We start from the raw sequence: 25,963 nt of genomic DNA, 5'->3' as shown, positions 1-25,963 counted from the left end.
CTTGATGCTAGTCTCGCATTGCCAGACATTACTCCACAACGCAGCGGAGTTGCTAGATGCTGCTATGTTGACGGTCATAAAAGCCTGTGCTCTCGCTGAGCTCTGTACGCGGCTGACAGTCACCTTTTATTGACTAACCGTGACAACAACGGCCGCTAAAAAGACCGCGACCTTGCAGAGCTTTGTGCGCGACTGACAGCCAACTTTTCTGGGCTTAACGTCACTGCAACAGTCGCTTAAAAGGCGGCGACCTCACGGCCGTCTCTACCCAGGGCACAGTCACTGTCTGTGGGCTACGCCCGCTGAGAACACTATATCAGTCCCTGTAGGCCCAGCATAATTATATGGTATCTATATACATATATAAATGTACTTTATTTTCATTACAATAAATAAATCATCATTGATGGTGTTCGAGCATATGCGTTGCGGATGTTTAAATTTGTGTTCTGATTTGTTTCCTATGTCCCCGCTGTAAGACATAGGCTAATTGTTATATTTCCCACATGTGCTGGGTTTTGATACAGAAATGCATTTTTCATTCGCAATGGCAAGATTAGCCTAATATCATGTAACAAAACATGTTAAATTATTTCGATTTGGCATTAGAAGTAATCAGACTTCATCTGTAAGCAACACTGACGTTAAAGTGCAAAATGAAACGAATGTGAGGAGGACACGGAGCTTGAACTGGACATTTAGTTTTGTGTGGTCTAATAGAACTCCTAACTGATGTCATCACTGGTCTCATCTCTACGTGATGTCATCACTGGTCTCATCTCTACCTGATGTCATCACTGGTCTCATCTCTACGTGATGTCATCACTGGTCTCATCTCTACCTGATATCATCGCCAACCTCATGTCTGTCTCATTCACTCCTTGCCTGTGTTCTTCTCCACTAAGACATATTGTCAAACAAACATTATGTAATATATTTTCTATATTAGTTTTTCCATATTAATAATATTAAAAAATGAACCTGTTGGTATCAAGTGGCTCCCCCTACACTTCCACCTAATGTTAGACCTACCTGTTGCCTCCCCCTGTCTTTCCTGATCCACCATCCTCACACCTGAAAGAAATGAACTCACTGTTCAATATAGCAGCCTAGATTCAATTCTTATCAGCCTAGTGATGTGATGCAGTAAGGTTGTGCTGCTGTTGAAATTACATTCACATTTTGGATTCTAAAAAGTACAAATATGGAGAGCCACTTAGCACAGACCTTTAAAGAGAGAGATGTGACCCTGTAATTACAGCTTCCATGTCACCCAACAGATGTAACTATAGCCTGTATGTCTGACAGCACAGCTAACACAGCTAATGGTAAAACAAAATCTATTAATGATTCCATGGTAAACCAGAGTTATTGCATAAGTTATGTTGTCCAGCTTCTTGTCATTTATTGTGCATGCTACCTTATATTTACCAGTTGTTATTTTACATGAATAAAATTGAGATATGTCATGCATGCGATTGGTACCATAGGGTTTAACCAAAATCTAAATGTAGCCAAAAGCAACATTGGTTTGCATTAAGCTAGCCGTAAACTCCACTTAAGCTGCTAGTGTTAGCAAACACTAGCTAGTCTGAGAACAGTGAGAACAGTCTGTTAACATGAATATTTGCAAGCCTCCAAGTTTGGTAGCAAATATATGCATGATTCCATGGTAAACCCCCATTTGGCTGCTACATTCCCAGCGTTAGAAAAGTAACACTAGCTAGTCTGTTAACATGAATATCTGCGCGCCTCCAAGCACAGACCTCACATTTTAAATCCTACCTGTTGCCTTTCACCATCCACTTATTTAACTGCTGTCGCATCCCTGGACATGCCATCTCCTTTTCCCTCTTTCTTTTTCTATTTTTAGCCCCCAACAACTCACTACTCGTACACTCGTACCTGCTCACACAGCGCCCACCCGCTCCGCGCCCCCCCCTCCCTCTTCTATGTCAACATTCTATGATGGAATCTTATGAGACAGGGCGCCTACTCTAGCCTGTTAGTCCTCTAAAATGTTATATAATAACATTGAGGAAATGCAGAAATAATTTAGAAACGCACAACAGCAGCTACCCAAAAATACTTTGAAAAAAAAAAAATATATATATATATATATATTTTATTTTATTTATTATTTATTTTTTTTAACAGTGCTTTTGCGCCGCATATAGCGCATACCCACTTTTTGCGCCACTTTGTCTATCCCTACGTTAGGGGATATGAATGAATGAAGCTCAACGCTTACCTGTTTAGGAGGAAATTAGTCAACTCTGTGTCCTTCTGGGCTCCAAGCTGTCTCCAAATTTTAAAGCATCTCCAATATTTAGCCTTACAACACACAGGCCAAAACACAAACACACATTCCGTCACGGAACGAGAATTTCTGGCTTTAGCATTGTTGTTAGAAAACATAGTATTTCAACTTAGCATGTTTCCTTAAAGTGCTCATATTATGCTTTTTGGCTTTTACCTTTTCCTTTATTGTGTTATATATCTTTTTTGTGCATGTTATAGGTTTACAAAGTGAAAAAGCCCAAAGTCCCCCCCAAAGGGACTTACCATCTCCAACAGAAAACACTGTTCACAAACTGCTCCAAACAGCTCTATTGTAGTCCAGCCTTTACTTCAGAGACAAACGTGGTCACTTTGGAACACACGTTATAATGCTCGCCTAGCTGCTAGCATGGCACGCCCTCATACTCTGCTTCTGACTGGCTAGTAGTCCTTACCTAGGTACTGTCAGGGCACGCCCTCATACTCTGCTTCTGACTGGCTAGTAGTCCTTACCTAGCTACTGTCAGGGCACGGCCACATACTCTGCTTCTGACTGGCTAGTAGTCCTTACCTAGGTACTGTCAGGGCACGCCCTCATACTCTGCTTCTGACTGGCTAGTAGTCCTTACCTAGGTACTGTCAGGGCACGCCCTCATACTCTGCTTCTGACTGGCTAGTAGTCCTTACCTAGGTACTGTCAGGGCACGCCCTCATACTCTGCTTCTGACTGGCTAGTAGTCCTTACCTAGCTACTGCGAATGTGCGACTTCCAACAAAGATGGGACAGAAGTGAGATGTCTCACTCTGTAGCTAAAACAGAGAGCTCAACACACAGGGTGAAAAGAGGAGCTGCAGCAATGTGAGGTACAACAAAAATATGGTGTTTTTTGAAAATTAAACCATGTAAACCTATTCTGATACAACCTCTAAATACAATTATGAACCTGAAAATGAGCATAATATGAGCACTTTAATATCTGATGACACATTGTGGTCATTTTTTTTTAGGAGTAAATATATTACATATTGCACCTTTAAACCGATTAATCGATATCAAAATCGTTGGCGATTCATTTAATAGTTGACAACTTAACGATTCATCTTCGCAGCTCTAAAGTACAGGACGTGAGTTCTCATTTAAACTAATTAAGAAAAGCATCAAGTTGGAGTTCCAATTTGTAAATGAAAGCAGCAGCAGCAGCAGAGTAGGCGTCTTTCCAAAAGCAAACAGGTTACAAACAAACAGCCAAAGGTTGGCAGCTCACAGAACAAAATCCCTCTGTGATCAAAGCCTCATTCATATCAACATGCGTCATAAGAAACTCCAAACAACCTGCGTCCTAACAGACCACCGCTGTAGTGTGGCTGCTAAAGAGGATCACACACTCAATCACAATCATAAGTTGTGTAGCAGCGATGACACAGGGGGCCAAAGGACTCTGGTTAGTAAGCATGTTGTTGGTTACAGAATGTGCCGTGAGTGTTACTGGAAGGTGGACGCAGACGTTAATAAATAATGAGCGTCACACTGATACCTGCGTGTCTGGCCACAATTGGCCAGCAGCACACAGCACATAATGAGGTTTGACACATTCAGGGGAGGAACTGTGCTCACCGGGTTTACAGTAAGTTGGATACAAGTGATGAGAAGTTCTGTGGTGTGAGGTTTCTAACAGATACTGGGACAAACTGAACTGAGACAAGTTTGTTACAGAGGTAGAGTGATGCTTCCAAAAACTACCACAAGAGAAGAAAGGGCAGGATGCAAACAAACATGGACACATATCTCCATTAGATTCGGACGGTAGAATAACCTTCAGTTATTGCAATTACAGCTTTAAAATGTATTATTTTGAAATGTTTGGATAAAAAAACAACACCTGTTTCTCTCCATTGAACACAATGTATTTGTTCTTCCTATGGGATGTCTTGTAAACAACCCATGTAACTCCTAATATTATTTTACCTTTTGTATTTGTTCTGTTGATCTGATATTGTGTGTAATTTCTTCTCTTTTCTTTTCTTATCAGTATTTTAGTTTCTTTAACTGGAGTATGCATTGGAGAGTGCCCAGATTAAAGCCCTCTTATTGTTCAATTGATTAAGTGTATATTAATCTGTAGTAAACTAAACTAAAAGACCCAAAGACCTTTGCCAGAGGTCTTTACATTGTGTCACACTGTCGTGGAGTCGTCTCCCATGCACTAATTCCAAAAACAAAACGTCTACAAGAAACCTAATCGATCAGTCGATCAACAGAAAACAAATCAGCAACTTTTTGGAAAAATCTAAACATCTGATTATAATGTTCCAGCTTCTAAACTGTGAGGATTTGCTGCTTTTCTTTGTCTTATGTGACACTAAAAGTGAAAACCTTTGGGCTTTGAGCGTTGGTCGGACAAAACAAGTGACTTAAACAAGTCACTTTGGACAATGGTGACAAATGGTATTAGGTACTTTTTTTAAAACCATTTTCTGATGTTTAATAGGGTTGGGAATCACCAGAGGCCTCACGATACGATATCATCACGATACTTATGTCACGATACGATATTATTGCGATTTTAAACATATTGCAATATTCCAAAAGGAAACTTTGTCAACATCTGTTTTATCTAAAGATCCATTTCTCTGTTTGTTCATCTCACTTCAATTTTACTGCTGCAAAATGGGATTGTCAAGCAGACAAACTGACCAACACATATATAATAATAATAGATCCATATTGGCTTCTGTGTATCCATACAGCATTGCCACGGAAAATATCGCGATACTATGCTGCATCCATTTTTTTCCCTCCGTCCCTAATATTTAATCGACCAAACTTTATAAAAAATAAACGTAAGTTGCAGCGCTAACCTCACCCTCTTTTGGAGCTGTACGTTTATGCTACATTTACATGGTATTCATCGTTTGGATTGACTTGAAAGCTCAAAACAACAACTTAAGACATCAGTTAATCAAGACAATAATTTGCAGATTAAAACCGATAATAGAAATAAATTATTATTTGCAGCCCAATCTAAGTGTACTTTGCCTGATAACCAAATAGAGCTGCTTAGTCATGTTTTTACTTCTTTCTTTTTCATTTGAACAAACAAATAAGTGACATTCATGTGTGCGTGTTGGTATAGTAGACTATGTATAATAGACTCTTGTGCTCTGTTGTCTCTTTTTAATTGATTCAAAAGCATTTGCTAATAAAGATAACATTTTAGAGATGAACGACGCCATGAAACCTCTCTGTATGGTTTGTGTCATCGTCAGTCTTTAAACTTTTCAAAAGGACATCACAGCAGCACACCGACATCTAGTGGCCAAAGCATCACATTACAGCAGGAGAGCGCTGCATTCATGTCGTATCCGAGTCTCACCATTTTCTGTTTTCATTTCAAGACCAGAGATGAAATGTGGACATGAAGGGGACTCAATGACAGCACCGGTCATGGTGTTCTGTAAATAGTTTTCCGTTCTAACAAGAGGGTTGTTTTCTCTTCTTGGTTAACTCATTCAACTCATCCCCTACTTTGTGCGTCTGTCTCTTTTTGGTCATTTGTGTTTCCTTTGGGGTTGTTTTGGGTCTCTGTGGTCATTATAGTTGGTTTGTGTCCTTTTGCGGTAGTTTTGCATCTTTCCTTTCACATCATTTTGGACCGTTATTGTTACCACGTCTGTCTGAAACGTTGGAAAAGCTAGAGCAGATAATACATAAATAACTCTCAAAAGGCTTCAAGTAGGCCTGCACGATTCGGGGAAAAATATGAATCACGATTCTTTAGCTTAGAATTGATAATCACGATTCTCTGCCACGATTCTTTTCTATTTTATACAGTCCATGTTTAAAACTCACAGAAGAAAATAGTAGCGTTTGTGATGCAGTCGGCTCGTAAAATTAAATGAGAATCGAAGTCATAAAAAAAAAATGTATATATATATATATTTTTTTTTAAATCACCAAAAAAACAAAGTTATTTAAAAATAACATCGTGAACAGGTTGAATTGAGATCGCGATTTTATAACAATTAATCGTGCAGGCCTAGCCTCAAGACAAAATCTGCTAAAGAAGTCTGACTACAATCACAAAGTCTTGTAGTTACAGTCATTCAGCTCATAGGTGCTGCACCTAAACCTCATAATGGTGGGAAAAACCTGGAGGTTAAGATTGAAATCTAGTTCACAGAAGCTGTAGAGCAGTTGCTTAAACCCTGACAGTACAGACACTAGACTCAGAGTTATATTTTAAAACAGACATATACAGTGTATACATTTGCACATATCAACCTGGACATGCAAGCAGATGGCACAAGGTCAAAACAATACGTTTCAAAAAAATCTGTTTAGTCCAACTTTATTTTAAAAAAAACAACAAAAAACAGCCAACTCTGCAATCAAAAGGCTTTAATATGACAGTAAAAAAAGTCTCACTACTACCAACAGAGCCACATCTTTCTCCTGTAAGTTGTTTATGGTGTCATTTTTATTATTTATGCTGACTGATCTCATGAAGTGGCGTATGTATGACACGCCAATCCGTACGCCATTATTGGCGTGTTATCAAGACGCATACTCGCTTTTTAGCGTGTTTATCAACGGCGTTTGGCCTCCATTGACTTACATTACTTAGCGATTGCGTGTGAATTTACGCGGTAGTGAGTAGTATGAAAGGGTGAAAATCCGCGTAGGGAGGTTGGTCGGGGGGGTGGAGGTGGATGGGTCAAACAACACAGGACTATCACCCAGGAGACCGGGGATCGTGTCCCGCGTGTCACGTTTCCTAAACTCAACCGTCGCTTTCTTCTTTTCCTAAACCCAACCTGTCCGCTGTATACGGCGCTCAAAATGCGTACAGATAACACGGCACTGTGGCGTGTATGTTTACGTCCGCTGTACGCAGCGTAGACATACACGCGGATGGCTCAAAATGCGTACAGATAAGGCGCCACTTGGGACGTGTATGTTTAAGCGAAGTCATGATGTCATGATGCATTTATGCACTGATATACTGATATACTGATATTGTAGGTGGTGGGCGTGTTCACCGGGGTTTCGGCGGAAGTGATAACAGTGTATTTGTTTGCGTCACCTGTTCACCTGATTTTTGGGCTGTGACAGAGAGGAGGTGAGCCTGGGGGCGAACACTTTCTGTTGACCGCACTCACCGACACAAAGTAACTTTGGTTACTTTTTTGTTTTGTTTTGGTAACTGCAGTATTAGTTGTATTTTACGTGTGGAGGAATAAATCATTGAAACTGGATCGTCAGCGCGTCACGGTGTGTTTTCCATCTCTCAGTGTTTATGGAAGTATTTAAGAGGAAATAAAAACATGCTGGCTTAATGTTGCACATAAGGTTGCTGTGGTTAGGGTTACGAAATCCTGTGACTCTCTCGGACTATCTGCTTTTTGTCACCTGATGGCTAAATAAGAACTGGACTAAACAAACAAAGTGTGACCACTGTGACTAGAGCTGGGTATCAAACCTCAAGACTTTTTGAGTAACGAAGGAAATGTGTCAACGGCAATGAGGACTTAAAACCCATGACTGCTTCAATGATTTTATTGTACCAGCAACATTTCTGTTGTGTGTGTGTGTGTGTGTGTGTGTGTGTGTGTGTGTGTGTGTGTGTGTGTGTGTGTGTGTGTCTGTGTAGGGAGGTGTGTATGTAAAAGTATGAGCATGCATGAGTGTGGTTTAAGCTCATATGGAGTAGAGGAATACTGTTACTAGTAGGAGTTGTACTCTGATTGGAGTATGAAATTACACAGTATGCTGGTATATGTATTACTTCTTCATGGAAATAATAAAAATAATTAAAAAAACAAACAAAACAAAAAACAATTCAACCAAAAAAAAAGTTATATAAGTATTAGGGCTGTCAAAAGTTAACAGGATAATAAGGTTTTAACCCCACTCATTCTTTTGACGTGCGATGGAAGTGATGCAGCAGTGACGTTGTGGATGGGAGCAGAAACAAAGCTCCCTGAGCAGAAAGACATAGAGAGAAGGGTCTTTTGAATGGAGAGTAGAGGTTCGAAGCCCTGACAGATGGTTCTCTCTACTAGGGACAGACCGATTATCGGCCCTGGACGATTATTGGGGGCTGTTGTTTGGCAGTTTGCAGATTATATGTATTGGCGTAAAAACGAGAATAAAAGTTACAGTGCAGTATAAGAAATTCCGTCGCTGCGCAATCGTCATCGTGTAAAGCTCAGCGGTTGTGATTGGTGCCTCGATTTGGAAAAATTGGAAATGGGCTTGAATGGGCTCTCGGCCAGACGGACTTGCAGAGCAAATCTCAAATTTGCCGGAAGTTCGTCAGGGTTTTCCCAGGCTATAATATCTATATAAGCCTTAAAAAAGGAGGATCCCTCTTGCTCAGCATCACGATGTATTAAAGATACTAACATTTCGGCCCCTCTGGACCTTCGTCAAGAGTATTTACAAATGATGAAGATACTCTTGACGAAGGTCCAGAAGAGCTGAAATGTTAGTATCTTCAATAAATGATGCTGTAGCGAGAGCAGAGCGCGGAATCTTCCTTTTCTCCAGTCTAATGTGATATTTTCCAACACACCAGCACCTAAGAATTGTTGATGTTTTTGATGTTGACATTTTTCTTCGTAAAGAATATATATATATATATATATATATATATATATATATATATATATATATATATAAACAAAGTCCACAACAAGTTTATAGTCTACTCCTTGAATTATGATGTGGGTTTACTGGAAACTGAAACCTGGTGGGCGCAGTCTTGTTGCTGGAGCAGCTAGGTTCGGGGGACGCTGGAGAGCAAACTGAGAGCACTCTGGAAGCAGGTGAAGAGGGGGAGACGGAGGTGGAGCCGACACTGTGCGGCGTCGCCTGGAGCCCGCACCGGCAGCCTGAATCATGGACGAGTCGCAGCACGTCGTTGCGAAAGCGCACGCCTACCAGGGCGTACAGGATGGGGTTGAGGCAGCAGCGGGTGTACGCCAGCGTGCAGGTGATGTACTCCAACAGCAGAGCGCAGAATGGCCCCGCCATTTTACGTGACAGCACCACCGTATACGGCAGCTGGAACAGCAGAAAAACCAGCACCAGAGCCACCATCAGCTTCAAGGTCCGCTGCCGGTGCCACTGCTTCCCCCGCAGTTGTGCATTCCCCTCCCACAACACTCGAGCAATCAACGAGTAGCACGTCACCATGACGAAGAAGGACAGGCAGAAGACGGCAATGATGGCGCCATTGGTGGCCATTTTCACTGATCCGCTTTTTTGCATGCCGCAGTATGCGTCCTCGCCGGACCCAGACACCCCGGAGTAGAGGATTTCAGGCAAGCTGAGGAGCACCGCAACAAGCCACACGCCTAGCGCAGCTACTTTCCCGCCTGTAAGTATCCGACTGCGCAGCCTGAGCATCTCTTGGGCGCGTGCCACGACCATGTAGCGGTCGACGCTGATGCAGGCCAACAGCTGAAGCCCGCTGTACGTGTTGATGGCGTAGCAGGCACGTGTGGCCTTGCAGAGGCAAATGGAGAAGATCCAGCCCCGGTGGGTGTCGACAGCCTGCAGCGGGAGCGTGAGGAGCAGGAGGAGGTCGGCCAGCGCCAGGTGCAACAGGAAGACGTCGGTCATGGAGCGAAGCCGGAGGCGGCGGTAGAGAGCGAACGTGGCGATCACGAGGCAGTTTCCGACCACGCCCAGCAAGAAGATCAGGCAGAAAACACAAGTCTGGAAGGTTTTGATGGTGAACCTCTGCTCTCCAGGCTCACAAAAGGAGTCGAAATCACTGAAGTATGTGGCGTTACTTGTATTCCACAAGTCTAAAATGTCGTAGCTCCCGTAACCAGAGTAGTAGTCCTCATCGGTGCCATTAGCCATTGCTGGTGGAGAGAAAATGAAGAACAGTAAATCACTCATCTTGCAATGAGAAGGATGTTTTAAAAACTCCTCTGTGACTAAAACCTACACCCATCTCTGCAACTCCCAAATCAATGTCATCAATGGATCCGTTTTTTTGTTGTATGAAAGAGGTGTCTATGTTAAAGGTGCTCCAGATCCAGGATTTAGCCAAACAATTTGAACATTGACAACTTCTCAGTCCCTCCCCCTTTTCCTCTGTGTTTTAGCAAAACGTCTCGAAAACTATCAAGTGTATCACCATGAAATTTGGCTTAGACATTCATATTGCCCAAAGGATGATTGTAATACGTACATAAATGTTTTACAGCTCCCAATTATTGTCTAATAATTTGTAGAGTGTGGCATCCTAAAAAGAACTTTCAAGTACATTTAGACTTCATGTAATCCAGTGTAACTGAAATATACAGCTGTATCCTAGGCAACTGCACGATAACTTGTTTTTTAAATGAAACTAGTCAGTTTGGGCCAAATAACAACCTACAGACTGCAGAATAATAATAAAAAACTACTGCACTTGTCACAATATCAGGAAACACTAACTCCTCCACACTGAAGTTGAAAGAGACAGACAGCTATGTTCCTCACTTTGACTAAGCAGGTGTGATATTTTAGTCATTTTGTGCTGGGTTGCGTGCGACTGGCACCAGGTCGTTGGCACAGGGGAAATAGTGGGTATCTTGAAGTTCTACAGATCAGTCAGTGTTGCGTGCTAACAGCCTTTATAGGCAGTTTCCACAATCACCTCTTTGATCACTTTATCTTTCTGTGCGACTCTGTTACGGCTGAGGCTACTCGCAATATTTAACAGTGCTCTTTTCTTTTAATATCTTTTCTCTAAACCCTTTATTTGATGGTGGGGATAGACATGAAGGAGTTTCCTTTCAAAAGGTAAGAGAAACAACAGTAAAAAGGGAAAACATTTTGTAGACAGTTGGGATTTAGCTGATATTTCTTTATTTTCTTTAAGCCAGAACGGATGTTTACCAAGTTGTGTTGAATACATGTTCTGCTCTGTAACTTCAATATATTTTCTCTTAAGTGGAAAAAGCAGCGGACAAATTTAACAAGAAAATATAGAATATTTGTTGGTATATTGCTCAGGCAGCTGAAGGAAAAAGGAAACGTCTTCTTAGAGAGAATCTACATTTGAGGCATGTGATCAGTGGTCGGGTTTTCCCCTCTGACTCGCTGGCGCAGTTTGTGTAATATGATGTATGATGCCGTCTCCTAAAATAAAATAATCATATGGCAATGCTTTCTTTATTGGCCCTTTCAAATTTTGCATTTGATACCATAGATCATTCACTATCTGAAAAATGAGATGACGATGGTTCAGAGCTTGCTGTGAATCTAGCCTGCTTATGATCAGCAGTGTTGACGTTAGGCCTGGGCGTCCGACGCTACAGCGCCGAATGGTTTATGAAGAGAAAATTATTACACATGGTCGCATGTTGTGCGAGCGCAAGAGAAAAAGAGACAAAAAACTCGACGAAAAACATGTTTGAATGTGCCATAGTCTTAGAAGAGAAGCATAACAGCCCGTTAAAATTAATGTGTGTGTGTGTGTGTGTGTGTGTGTGTGTGTGCAACACATTCTCATGGAGGGGTTTGTATGATATTGTACGAAAAGTTATCTGTGTCAGAGAGAGAGAGAGAGAGAGAGAGAGAGAGAGGAAGGCTGAATGGAAGATAAGTCGATGAAAGAGAAGCAGAGAGAGAGAGAGACAGAGAGAGAGAGAGAGAGAGAGAGAGAGAGAGTGTGTGTGTGTGTGTGTGTGTGTGTGTGTGTGTGTGTGTGTGAGTGAGTGAGTGTGTGTGTTAGGTTAGGAAGGAGCTCCAAAATGAAGTAAAATGAAACAACTCACTCATTATACCAGGGGTGTTTCTAGGATTTGAAATTTGAAGCTCTATTTTGATGCTTTTTAATGCATGACTAATTTATTATTTATTCATAATATTAATATTATTAATTAATTATAATAGTATTATTCTTCTATCATCTCTCTTTTTTGCCAGGACTGCCCCGTGGACTGTCACATTATGCACCTTTTTAATGAAATTATTATTTTTTAAACCCTAAATGTCAAATGTTTATAACTCTTATAATATTTATAATAATAATTTTATAATATTATAGTATTTGTACTTTCTTTAAAAAATATATATTTATTTGCTAAATGGCAACAAAATGACAGACGTCTCTGCAACAGTAGACAGCTCGACTAATACAGCGTCATGAAAATGTTTTTTTTGTCACTTTCTTCAAAAAATGTCAGTTTGGTCCAAATAACAACCTACATACTGCAGAATAATAATAACAAACTTCTGCAGCCTGCTGGGTTTATGATTATGAGTCACTCTCGTCTTTTCAAAATGTCAGTGGAACCAGCTTGCGTGAGAACTAATTATTGTTAAAAAGAAACATGTATTCCTGGGTTACCTGGGTGGATTTTGAGCAGAATACTGCACTTGTCACAATATCAGGAAACACTAACTCCTCCACACTGAAGTTGAAAGAGACAGACAGCTATGTTCCTCACTTTGACTAAGCAGGTGTGATATTTTAGTCATTTTGTGCTGGGTTGCGTGCGACTGGCACCAGGTCGTTGGCACAGGGGAAATAGTGGGTATCTTGAAGTTCTACAGATCAGTCAGTGTTGCGTGCTAACAGCCTTTATAGGCAGTTTCCACAATCACCTCTTTGATCACTTTATCTTTCTGTGCGACTCTGTTACGGCTGAGGCTACTCGCAATATTTAACAGTGCTCTTTTCTTTTAATATCTTTTCTCTAAACTCTTTATTTGATGGTGGGGATAGACATGAAGGAGTTTCCTTTCAAAAGGTAAGAGAAACAACAGTAAAAAGGGAAAACATTTTGTAGACAGTTGGGATTTAGCTGATATTTCTTTATTTTCTTTAAGCCAGAACGGATGTTTACCAAGTTGTGTTGAATACATGTTCTGCTCTGTAACTTCAATATATTTTCTCTTAAGTGGAAAAGCAGCGGACAAATTTAACAAGAAAATATAGAATATTTGTTGGTATATTGCTCAGGCAGCTGAAGGAAAAAGGAAATGTCTTCTTAGAGAGAATCTACATTTGAGGCATGTGATCAGTGGTCGGGTTTTCCCCTCTGACTCGCTGGCGCAGTTTGTGTAATATGATGTATGATGCCGTCTCCTAAAATAAAATAATCATATGGCAATGCTTTCTTTATTGGCCCTTTCAAATTTTGCATTTGATACCATAGATCATTCACTATCTGAAAAATGAGATGACGATGGTTCAGAGCTTGCTGTGAATCTAGCCTGCTTATGATCAGCAGTGTTGACGTTAGGCCTGGGCGTCCGACGCTACAGCGCCGAATGGTTTATGAAGAGAAAATTATTACACATGGTCGCATGTTGTGCGAGCGCAAGAGAAAAAGAGACAAAAAACTCGACGAAAAACATGTTTGAATGTGCCATAGTCTTAGAAGAGAAGCATAACAGCCCGTTAAAATTAATGTGTGTGTGTGTGTGTGTGTGTGTGTGTGTGTGTGCAACACATTCTCATGGAGGGGTTTGTATGATATTGTACGAAAAGTTATCTGTGTCAGAGAGAGAGAGAGAGAGAGAGAGAGAGAGAGAGAAAGGCTGAATGGAAGATAAGTCGATGAAAGAGAAGCAGAGAGAGAGAGAGAGAGAGAGAGAGAGAGAGAGAGAGAGAGAGAGTGTGTGTGTGTGTGTGTGTGTGTGTGTGTGTGTGTGTGTGAGTGGTGAGTGAGTGAGTGTGTGTGTTAGGTTAGGAAGGAGCTCCAAAATGAAGTAAAATGAAACAACTCACTCATTATACCAGGGGTGTTTCTAGGATTTGAAATTTGAAGCTCTATTTTGATGCTTTTTAATGCATGACTAATTTATTATTTATTCATAATATTAATATTATTAATTAATTATAATAGTATTATTCTTCTATCATCTCTCTCTCTTTTGCCAGGACTGCCCCGTGGACTGTCACATTATGCACCTTTTTAATGAAATTATTATTTTTTAAACCCTAAATGTCAAATGTTTATAACTCTTATAATATTTATAATAATAATTTTATAATATTATAGTATTTGTACTTTCTTTAAAAAATATATATTTATTTGCTAAATGGCAACAAAATGACAGACGTCTCTGCAACAGTAGACAGCTCGACTAATACAGCGTCATGAAAATGTTTTTTTTGTCACTTTCTTCAAAAAATGTCAGTTTGGTCCAAATAACAACCTACATACTGCAGAATAATAATAAACTTCTGCAGCCTGCTGGGTTTATGATTATGAGTCACTCTCGTCTTTTCAAAATGTCAGTGGAACCAGCTTGCGTGAGAACTAATTATTGTTAAAAAGAAACATGTATTCCTGGGTTACCTGGGTGGATTTTGAGCAGAATACTGCACTTGTCACAATATCAGGAAACACTAACTCCTCCACACTGAAGTTGAAAGAGACAGACAGCTATGTTCCTCACTTTGACTAAGCAGGTGTGATATTTTAGTCATTTTGTGCTGGGTTGCGTGCGACTGGCACCAGGTCGTTGGCACAGGGGAAATAGTGGGTATCTTGAAGTTCTACAGATCAGTCAGTGTTGCGTGCTAACAGCCTTTATAGGCAGTTTCCACAATCACCTCTTTGATCACTTTATCTTTCTGTGCGACTCTGTTACGGCTGAGGCTACTCGCAATATTTAACAGTGCTCTTTTCTTTTTAATATCTTTTCTCTAAACCCTTTATTTGATGGTGGGGATAGACATGAAGGAGTTTCCTTTCAAAGGTAAGAGAAACAACAGTAAAAAGGGAAAACATTTTGTAGACAGTTGGGATTTAGCTGATATTTCTTTATTTTCTTTAAGCCAGAACGGATGTTTACCAAGTTGTGTTGAATACATGTTCTGCTCTGTAACTTCAATATATTTTCTCTTAAGTGGAAAAGCAGCGGACAAATTTAACAAGAAAATATAGAATATTTGTTGGTATATTGCTCAGGCAGCTGAAGGAAAAAGGAAATGTCTTCTTAGAGAGAATCTACATTTGAGGCATGTGATCAGTGGTCGGGTTTTCCCCTCTGACTCGCTGGCGCAGTTTGTGTAATATGATGTATGATGCCGTCTCCTAAAATAAAATAATCATATGGCAACGCTTTCTTTATTGGCCCTTTCAAATTTTGCATTTGATACCATAGATCATTCACTATCTGAAAAATGAGATGACGATGGTTCAGAGCTTGCTGTGAATCTAGCCTGCTTATGATCAGCAGTGTTGACGTTAGGCCTGGGCGTCCGACGCTACAGCGCCGAATGGTTTATGAAGAGAAAATGATTACACATGGTCGCATGTTGTGCGAGCGCAAGAGAAAAAAGAGACAAAAAACTCGACGAAAAACATGTTTGAATGTGCCATAGTCTTAGAAGAGAAGCATAACAGCCCGTTAAAATTAATGTGTGTGTGTGTGTGTGTGTGTGTGTGTGTGTGTGTGTGTGCAACACATTCTCATGGAGGGGTTTGTATGATATTGTACGAAAAGTTATCTGTGTCAGAGAGAGAGAGAGAGAGAGAGAGAGAGAGAGAGTGTGTGTGTGTGTGTGTGTGTGTGTGTGTGTGTGTGTGTGTGTTAGGTTAGGAAGGAGCTCCAAAATGAAGTAAAATGAAACAACTCACTCATTATACCAGGGGTGTTTCTAGGATTTGAAATTTGAAGCTCTATTTTGATGCTTTTTAATGCATGACTAATTTATTATTTATTCATAATATTAATATTATTAATTAATTATAATAGTATTATTCTTCTATCATCTCTCTCTCTTTTGCCAGGACTGCCCCGTGGACTGTCACATTATGCACCTTTTTAATGAAATTATTATTTTTTAAACCCTAAATGTCAAATGTTTATAACTCTTATAATATTTATAATAATAATTTTATAATATTATAGTATTTGTACTTTCTTTAAAAAATATATATTTATTTGCTAAATGGCAACAAAATGACAGACGTCTCTGCAACAGTAGACAGCTCGACTAATACAGCGTCATGAAAATGTTTTTTCATTTGTCACTTTTTTCCAATTTTTGGTCACAAATTTCCGACGTTTGCCAATGTTTTTGTCGATTTTTTTGCACTTTTTTTGTGTTTTTTTCCAACATTCTTTTATAAAAAAAATGTCAAACGCTATGAAATTGAATAACACCCAAATTCAATGAAAGTAGTGAACTGATCATTTATTTTACTTGTTAAATTGGTTGTATGGAACCATCCACGTTATGTTTTTGGACTATTTGGTTGAAAGAAACCCAAATGTTCTGATATAGAAACTTTTTAAAAATGGGTCAAATCTGACCCGACGACAACAGGAGGGGTAACACAACAACAAGATCTTGCATTTATTTAATTTAAAAAAAAACCTTGAACTGTGACAACTCCCCTTAATTCTTTTCCCGTTTGCACATTCAGAACACAAAACAAAAGAGTTTACTTGCAAAATGTAACATGCAATATAATAAGCTTTTCTCGATGACTTTGTTTTTGTGATCGTTAGGAGCCGAAATCGTAATCAAAATTTTAAAATTGTGATTAATTGCACAGACCTAGGGCTGAGCTTTATGTTTGTAAAATCTTATAAAGTCATTAAATGAATTGTAAATGCAAGAGGCCTATGGAAAACTAATCATAAAAAACATTACAAGAAAAAGAAAGCGCAAAGACCGAAGATATTTCTAATGCAACTAGGCATCACCTCAAACTCTTATGACCTTAAATTCTGGAAATGTAATTGAAGACTTCTTAAGACTTAATGGGGTCTGCGGGGAACCCTGCTGACATGCTCTTAATAATCTCCCTTTGGTAGAATGGGGGAAAAAGGATGAAATTTACATCTCAACAACGTTGTTAAAGAAAATAAAGGATGTGAAATTATTGTCTTAAAAATGCAACACACATCTTGTAAATGTGAGTCATATGTGGGCTCCAATTTGTGATGAACCAAACCCACAGAGCGAGACAATTTACTTTCTTAAACCGATCAGCAGTGAATATGATCTCATTTCATTATTTATTATCAGCGATGTTGGAAAAATCAACTGCATGCATGAATGTGAAATTGTTACAAGTAAGCTCAATTATGTTTACAAATGTATTTATATTGTAAATATAGTTATTGTATTTATGTTTGTATTTATAGAAAAGCATGTTGTTTTTTTTAACTTCCCTATATATATTTTGCGGAAACATTTCTATCTGTAATTATCTATACTTGAACTCCATTTATCTGCCAATCGAGAAACATTCAGTCTTTCAAAAAAAATCCTTACCTGTGCTGTTTTGAGGTTTAAAGTCTGTCCCAAGTTGTCCTCTGGTATCTGAGGTAGAGACTTGAGAAGCTGCCACTCTTAAAAGCCAGCCTGCATGGTTAAACCAGAACCGCACCCCAGCCAATGAGAGCAGTTGTGTGTTTTGGTGACCCTGCCGTACCCTCCTGGGTTCGGTTAGTTGTTTGTGTCACCGGGAGTTCAGGTTCAGGTTCAGGTTACTTTAATGGGTTACACTTTACTTGAAGGTATCTACATAAGAGTGACATGACACTGTCATGAACGTGTCATAAGCATTATAAACAAGTCATAAATGTTTATGACATAACGCTTCTTTTAGTAAGTGTCATTCGGTTTTTGTCATGACAAGTTAGGGTTAGGGTTCACGTGTCATGACAGTGTCATGTCACTCTTATGTAGATCCCTTCAAGTAAAGTGTTACCCTTTATTGGTACCTGTAGGTAAACTAGGTTTACAGTCTAAGAGGCAGGACATCCTTAAAACTGTGTAGACCAACACATAACATGCAACACACAAAACATTAAAACACACAAAAACCGACAGTAGAGCAAGGGTAAAAAACAGTCCATGACCACAATGACTTGTGCAGTTATATGCAGAAATTCTACAGCTAGTACATAAACCAAGGTGCTTGTGCGTCATTCTACAGTTTGTTTAACAGAGTGATTGCCACTGGGACAAAACTGTTTTTAAATCTTGTAGTTCTACAACCAGGGACCATTAGCCTCCGTCCAGAGGGGAGATACTGGAGTTCCCTATTCAAAGGGTGTAGGCTATCTTCTAAGATGGCCGTAGCTATCCGCTGTAGTTGTTTAGCATACAGGGATGTGGGGGTGCAGCTGGGACTCACCAGTCAGCTTACTTGACCATCTTACAATTTGATTTAGGCGATTCTTGTGCTTAACTGAAACCCACCCAAACCATGACACTAAGGAGAAAGATGTGATGGACTCACTGTCAGATCTCTAAAACAGACTCTTTTCTGACATTTTTGTCCCTTTTTTCTGCACTTTTGACGCTTTTATTCACGTTTTTGTCAACGCTATTTTTCACTAACATTACTAACACCAACTTATTACCACTAGTTTTACTCCTATTTTTGGAATTCATGGTCAATAAATCTCATTTATAGGAAATGATACCTCATTGTGAAATAATGAATTATTCTGACTAATATTAGAGGAACGTATGTTGATGGATAATCACAGACGTGTGTATCCAATCCAACTTTATTTATAAAGCACATTTAAAACAACCAGGTTGACCAAAGTGCTGGAAATTAACATGATTTAGGACAGATTTAAAACACACGAGTAACAAAACAAACATTTAAAACAAGTAACAAACTGGAAAATGAAAATGCAGAACACAACTCTCGCAGGTTTGAAGGCCAATGAATAAAAGTGAGTTTTAAGTCGTGATTTAAAAATGTGAAGGCTGGGGGCCAATCTGACATGCAGAGGCATTTCATTCCACAGCCTTGGGGCCACGACTGAGAACGCTCAATCTCCCCTGTTTTTGAGCCGTGTTCTAGGGACAACAAGGAGTAGCTGGTCAGCAGCAGACTGATCTCAGAAAGTGGCGTATGTATGACATGCCAATTCGTATGCCATTTTTACAAGTTATCAAGACACATAATCGTGGCGACGCCACGTGGTGTGTATGTTTACATCCACTGTATACAGCGTAGACGTACACGTGGATAGCTCAAAATGTGTACAGATAACACGCCATTTGGCTTTAGGAAAGTGGCGTGTATGTTTACGCAAAGTCATGATGCCATGTTGTCAGCAGACCTTAATGCCCTCAGAGGAGCGTGCGGCTTCAGTAGTTCAGCAATATAAGCTGGGCCTTGACCATAAAGAGATTTAAAAACAAACAACAGAATCTTAAAATGTATTCTAAAGCAAACCGGTAGCCAGTGAAGGGAGGCAAGAACAGGAGTAATGTGATCTCGTTTACGAGTTCCAATAAGAAGTCGAGCGGCAGCATTTTGAACCATTTGTAATCTAGTGTATGTCAACGTTTAGTCAGGAGACCAATTTCAATTGTTTTCAAATGAAATGGAATACCCAAAGTCCAGTGAAAGTAGTGATCAAGTACTTGCAGTTGTACTTACACTTTTTGGGTAATTTGGGTTAAAAAGAAAGCCATATTTCTGATTTAGAAGTTTCAAATTTGACCCGAGGAGGACAACATAAACTCTTCGAAATGTTGTTGGTACCAGTCAACAGATGTTTATCTATCATCATCACTGTAACCATACCGCAATTCATTGAATTTTAAATTGTGATGACGAGGAACATGATTATTTTGCACATTACGTTTTGCAGGTAAACTCTTATTTTGTCCTGGAGAAAAAAAAGTTCACACGGGAAAAGTACGTAGGGAAATTTCACAGTTCAAGGTGTTTTCACGGTTGATTTGTTTCACTGTTTGTTTTTCATCCAATAATTGCAACCGCTTTCCAAAAGTCATGCTGCTGCAGCTGCACATAGATTGTTTTTTTGATTTTTTTTTAGATCCACAATCACAATTTTGATAAACTGTACATTTGACAATATTTTCCCTTCAACAAATCCAAAATATGCTCTAATAAGGAGACGAAATGTAGTGAAATGCACAAAACATGCTCTCAGATTCAAGCTGTGGGTTCAACGGGCGGACAAACCGTGCAAAAACACAGCAGGGTGTGACTGCTCACTGGCACCAAACCAGTTCACAACCTTTCCTCGACCTTTTCTTCATCCAAACACATTCATTACTTGTTTAGTGTGCACAGGAAGTAACTCTGGCCTCAATACACAAGGCAGTCACATGATCTCATGGCATGAAATCACAGTGCAGGTCACATGCAGAAATGTCAAGTGGGAGAAATGAGGAAGGTTGCCCGGAGTTGGAGGATGCGCCAGCGTCGTATATAGTCTGGTGTGTAGGAACTAGGGCTGTTAATCGATTAAAAAATGTAATCTAATTAATTACATACTCTGTGATTAATTAATCGAAATTAATCGCATACATAATTAACGGTGCCTGAACCGAAAAGAAAAAAAAGGTACTAAACAACAGTTGGTGACATTAAAGAACGGCTTGTTTATTGCTAAGGCCATATGGTCAAAATGAAATGATTTAATAATGTATAACAATAACTTATTTCACTAGTAAATTGCTGTTGAACGTCAAAAACAACCACCAGATGGGAAAAGGACATTTACAATAACTTCAAATGCACCACGACGCTGTAGTTTACCAGTTTCATTGAACGCACCGTCTGTGTTGTTTCTCCGACGGCAGCTGCAGATTGTTACATCCCGTGTTGAATCCTCTACAGTAAAACACAGTCACACTTTACACCGTTTAGCGTTAGCTGTCAGCATTTTAACCGTGTTTAATCCAGCTACTAGCTAGCAGTAGGCTAACGTTAGCTGCTGTTGAGTATAGTGTTAACTAGCTAGCGGTAGGCTAACGTTAGCTGCTGTTGAGTATAGTGTTAACTAGCTAGCGGTAGGCTAACGTTAGCTGCTGTTGAGTAGAGTGTTAACTAGCGTCACGTGCAGCGGTGTTTGTGTTGCCTGTATCGTCTGTTTCAGAGCATCAGAGAGAAGAGCAGACATATCAGTGGCACCAGATTTCAGTAGACACGGTTGGCAGGAAGAAGATTTAAGTAGTAAATGTTCCAATTAATAATCCAGGCAGAACATTCTGGATTAATTAATCGAAATTAATGCTTTATTTTGACAGCCCTAGTAGGAACATTTTGGATTTCATGTTAGCTATGATGACAGCGGAAATAAAACAACAGATAGAACTGCCACTCTGTGCATGTATTGTGCAACATGCATTCAATATGCTAATTTGAGCTATTATGCTAAAGTATATTTCTGGAGTGTTAAAGATTAAAAGAAAAAATAACAAGAACCGTACAGAACCGAAAACCGTGACCCTAAAACCGTGATACCAACCGAACCGTGGATTTTGTGAACCGTACCACCCCTAATACACACACACACACACACACACACACACACACACACACACACACACACACACACACACAAATACATATATACATACTAGGGCTGTCAAACGATAAATCTTTTCTTAATCGCGATTAATCGTTGAATTTCTGTAGTTAATCGCAATTAATCGCATGTTTTATCACATGATTAAAATTCTATTATTTTGCATTTCAGAAGTGTTTTTAAGTACATATTAACAATGGAAAGCCATTCTTACCAGTGGATCTTGATTGGGAATCAAATGAATGCAAAGAAAGTGACTTTATGAACTTGACTTTAAGATTTGTATTTGTTTATTATTTATTTACTGTAAACAAAAGAAAATGTGTGAATCTAGTCACACATTTGAATCTAGAGTCAATATAGTGTGCAGTAACTCCTAAATAATGTTGATTCCTCACTGACGTCCAGTGATCACGGGTTAATGAGACAGCGTTTGCAGCACCGTGCAGCAGTTCCAGTTTAGCCGCTTTCTCCGTGTCGTACAGGATGTGTGTGCTTGAAACTGCTGTCTCCCTCAACGGCAATGTATAAGACGGGTCAGAACATGCCAACCGTAGTACTTCTTTAAGACCCGAGTCTTGTACGATGCTGACAGGTCTGCAGTTAGTTGCCGCCCATTTCTCAAGAGCTGTAGTAATTTTTGGGGATTTTGTTTCATCCACAGGTCGGCAACTAGTAGCACTCTCCAGTCACATTAACTGTACTACTATGCTTAGCTCGTCAGTACCAATAAAGTACCAAAGCCCTCCTAATCAAACCTTAAACATTGTGACTGAAAGCCTTTTTTTTAATTGCAGTTTCAAAGGCTTTCGATCTATGTAAGGAAGGTTTCTTTCTCAGTATGACACGTACATTTGCAGCGGAGTAGTCTGTGGTGGTTTATTTGATGTGTGGACATGTCACACGTAGCGTGTGAAGTGTTAAAGTTGTTCTTGTGCAATCGCCCGCGTGTTATGAGTCCTCCTCCAGTCTCTCTCTAACAGGCCCAGCGGAGGTTATTATGTAAATTGATTAAAACAAAATCCGACTGTAAAAGGAAGTTTAAAGACTGGAATCAGATACTGTATAGTCTTGTATAATGCTGACGGGTCTGCAGTTAGTTGCCGCCCATTTCTCAAGAGCTGTAGTAATTTTTGGGGATTTTGTTTCATCCACAGGTCGGCAACTAGTAGCACTCTCCAGTCACATTAACTGTACTACTATGCTTAGCTCGTAGGTGGTAGCTCAAGCTTGACGTGCTTCGGTGATATTTTAATTTGGCTTTACACAACATGTGCATATGGCTTTCGACTTTTCTACGAGCCGTCCGGGAGTTTTGGAAAATAAAAAGCGCCATTCAGGATTTCATTGCTGCTGTCTTTCTCCATCATGCCTGCAGCCTGCAGCAGCAGGATGTGATACGAGGAAGTGGCAGCTTGATGATAAGTAACGGTGCTGCAAAGGGTCAAAATAGTAGCCTGTTAGGCACGACGCAAAGCCCAGTGAAGTGTTAAATAAATTAATCAATGGCGGCATGCGATTAAAAAAAAGTTTACGCGTTATGCTCGGCCCTTAATCGCATCGCGATTAACACGTTAATGCTGACAGCCCTAATACATACACACACACACACACACACACACACACACAAATGCATACACACACACACACATACACAAATGCATACACACACACACACACACACACACACACACACACACACACAAAGTACACAGACACAGACTCTGCATGGACATGCTCATGTTGCATGCAGAAACTGCCACTATAGCTAACAAATGTGCACATTGCCCGTTGTACAACACATCATAACTGTGACAGCGAACTGAATATCTTTAAGTTGTGGACAAAACAAGACATTTGAGGACATCATCTTGGGCTTTGTAATATAATCCACATATTAATCGACAAGGAGTATAATTGTTAGTTGAAGCCGTAGTTTAATGGCTGCAGAGACGTCAAAGATACAGGGAATCAAACCACAGTGTTTTCCTCAGACGTTGGCACCCTGAGAACAACGTACAGTGGGAGGATGTGAATGGTGTCTGATTATGGGTTATGTCAACTGTTGACAGCTGGGCTGAGATGTTGACGACTCCTGATCCACTCCTGAGTGGTTTTGTTAACCTGTGATTTCGACCCTGCTCGCTTGCTCGTTTGTATGTGCGGTTAATGTAAACTGATGTGAAACTGGCGACCTACTATTCAACCCTTCAACACAGTCAGGTTGAGTAGTGATTGGCTCCTTGGCATCATGGCTGCTTTTTTTTTTGAGAGAGCCGTGGAGGCAATCCCAGACAGCTTCTTTTCTTTTTTTAATCAGTATTTCGAGTACAGCACCGGCTTGAACCCTTGTGTTGTCTTCCATTCGACTGTGCACTTGTCGTCCTCCCAAAAATCAACACTTTTTCTGATGCTTTTTTTCCCCGTCACATAAACACCACAAACACCAACTTATTACTATATTTACATTTATTTTTGGAATTCATGGTCAATAAACCTCATTTATTGGAAATTATACCTAATACTTGAGTTAAAAAAAGTAGAAATGATGAATTATTTAGACTAATATTAAAGGAAAGATAATCACAGACTGGTATACGGTATAGCAACACATTTAATAAAACACCCAAAATTCAATGAGAGTGGAGATCCGATCATTGTTGTACTTGCGAAGCGCGTTGCATGGAATCATTCATGTTATTTTTGGGTAATTAAAAATTAGGTAATTAACAAGAAACTCATTTTTCTGAGATAGAAATTTTGAAAACAAAACAACACAAGGGGTAAGGAAATATAAACGGAAATGTCTAAACACAAGCAACTGTACACAAGGTCCACAAGTTATATTTAGGACTTTTTAAGACCTTTTTTAATACCATTTAGAATGAAATATAATACCAACTTCATGAACATACTGGCAAACGTATGTACTGTAGGATATAATGGAATATCAGAAAGGATTTTAGGCTATAAAAATAATTGTTTACCAAGTACTTGAACTTAATATGACATTTTATTGTAGCACGTGGTACATACATGCTTTGTGACGAAACAATGAAGTTATTTAATCTTATGAAAGGACAATACAAATGTTAGACCTTTTTGAATGAAATTTAAAACTTTCTAAAGAAATGTAAGACTTTTAAGGCCTTATTTTAAAAAATATTATATTTAAGACCTTTTAAGACTTTTAAGACCCCATGGGTACCCTGTAAGAACTGCCTGAATACAATTTTAAGCTTTAAAAAGTACAGTACCTGACACATTTCAGGGTTCAGCATTAAGGGTAAGAAAGAAGATTCTACTTGTCCAAAGTCCATTTTTACTGGCCCCTATACAAGTTTTTTTTTTTTTTTTTCTGAAATAAAACTCCCCAAAAAGGTTTGACAAAATGTAAAATATACATTTAAAAAAACTTATTTAAAAAATGTCAAAAAAAGCGTCGACAAAATAAATGAAAAAGTTTCTAAAAAAGCCTTGAAATAAAAAAACGTCAAAAAGTGTCAAAAACTTTAAACATAAATGTCAAAGAAATGTCGAAAAATATGTCTTAACGTTGAAACCCGTCAAAAGCATCATAAGCGTAAAAAACATTGTCGAAATGTCGAAAAATACATCAAAAGCGCCAGGGACCGTCTCAATTCATGATTGGCCAGCGGCACATTCAAATGAAATCATTCAACAAGCGTTCTCAAACGAGGCAAGAGAACAATAACGTCACGACCAATATCGATACAAATATTTGGTGATTTAAAAATCCGATATTCCGATATATATCGGCCGATATCTATTTAAAAAAAAATACACACAGAATCGCGTAACAAAACAAACAGATTTCCCTAACATTAGTTATTTGTAGTTATTTATGAGTCCTCACTAACATAATATTAAAAATAAACTTCTTTGTTTTATTGTCACAACAGAACAGAGGAACATCAAAATATATTAAATGTATTGGCGATTATAAATGCCGATACTAATAGTTTTGAAAATGCCTAATATCGGTCGGGCTCTATAATTTATGACACGATGATGCCCGAAGCCCCGAACGGGCAAATGGGTTGTTATGATTACATGCCCGACATGGCGGTTTATTTGCCCCGGGCCATTGGACAACCCTTACGGTTGAACCCTGTCATTTCAATCAGTACCAATAAAGTACCGAAGCCCTCCTAATCAAACCTTAAACATTATGACTGAAAGCCTTTTTTTTTATTGCAGTTTCAAAGGCTTTCGATCTATGTAAGGAAGGTTTCTTTCTCAGTATGACACGTACATTTGCAGCGGAGTAGTCTGTGGTGGTTTATTTGATGTGTGGACATGTCACACGTAGCGTGTGAAGTGTTAAAGTTGTTCTTGTGCAATCGCCCGCGTGTTATGAGTCCTCCTCCA

The 25,963-nt window shown here is 39.4% G+C and overlaps 1 protein-coding gene across 1 annotated transcript; it reads right to left on the bottom strand.

Annotated features, from left to right (window-relative positions):
* Positions 1-8,948: 8,948 nt before the first annotated feature.
* Positions 8,949-17,948, bottom strand: ccr10 (chemokine (C-C motif) receptor 10). The gene is made up of 2 exons (XM_078280004.1): positions 17,532-17,948; positions 8,949-10,155 (listed from the first exon to the last, which is right to left on the bottom strand). Exon 2 carries the CDS (start codon positions 10,151-10,153, stop codon positions 8,981-8,983), a length of 1,173 nt encoding a protein of 390 aa, XP_078136130.1. The 5' UTR covers positions 10,154-10,155; positions 17,532-17,948; the 3' UTR covers positions 8,949-8,980.
* Between the last annotated feature and the right edge of the window lie 8,015 nt (positions 17,949-25,963).

This window comes from Sander vitreus, chromosome 21 (assembly GCF_031162955.1).
Source record: "Sander vitreus isolate 19-12246 chromosome 21, sanVit1, whole genome shotgun sequence".
Classification (NCBI taxonomy): Eukaryota; Metazoa; Chordata; class Actinopteri; order Perciformes; family Percidae; genus Sander; species Sander vitreus.
This window is presented reverse-complemented; position numbering and strand designations above follow the sequence as displayed.

Coding starts and splice junctions, on each gene's coding strand:
- ccr10 (XM_078280004.1), bottom strand. CDS start 10,153: ATGGCTAATGGCACCGATGAGGACTACTACTCTGGTTACGGGAGCTAC.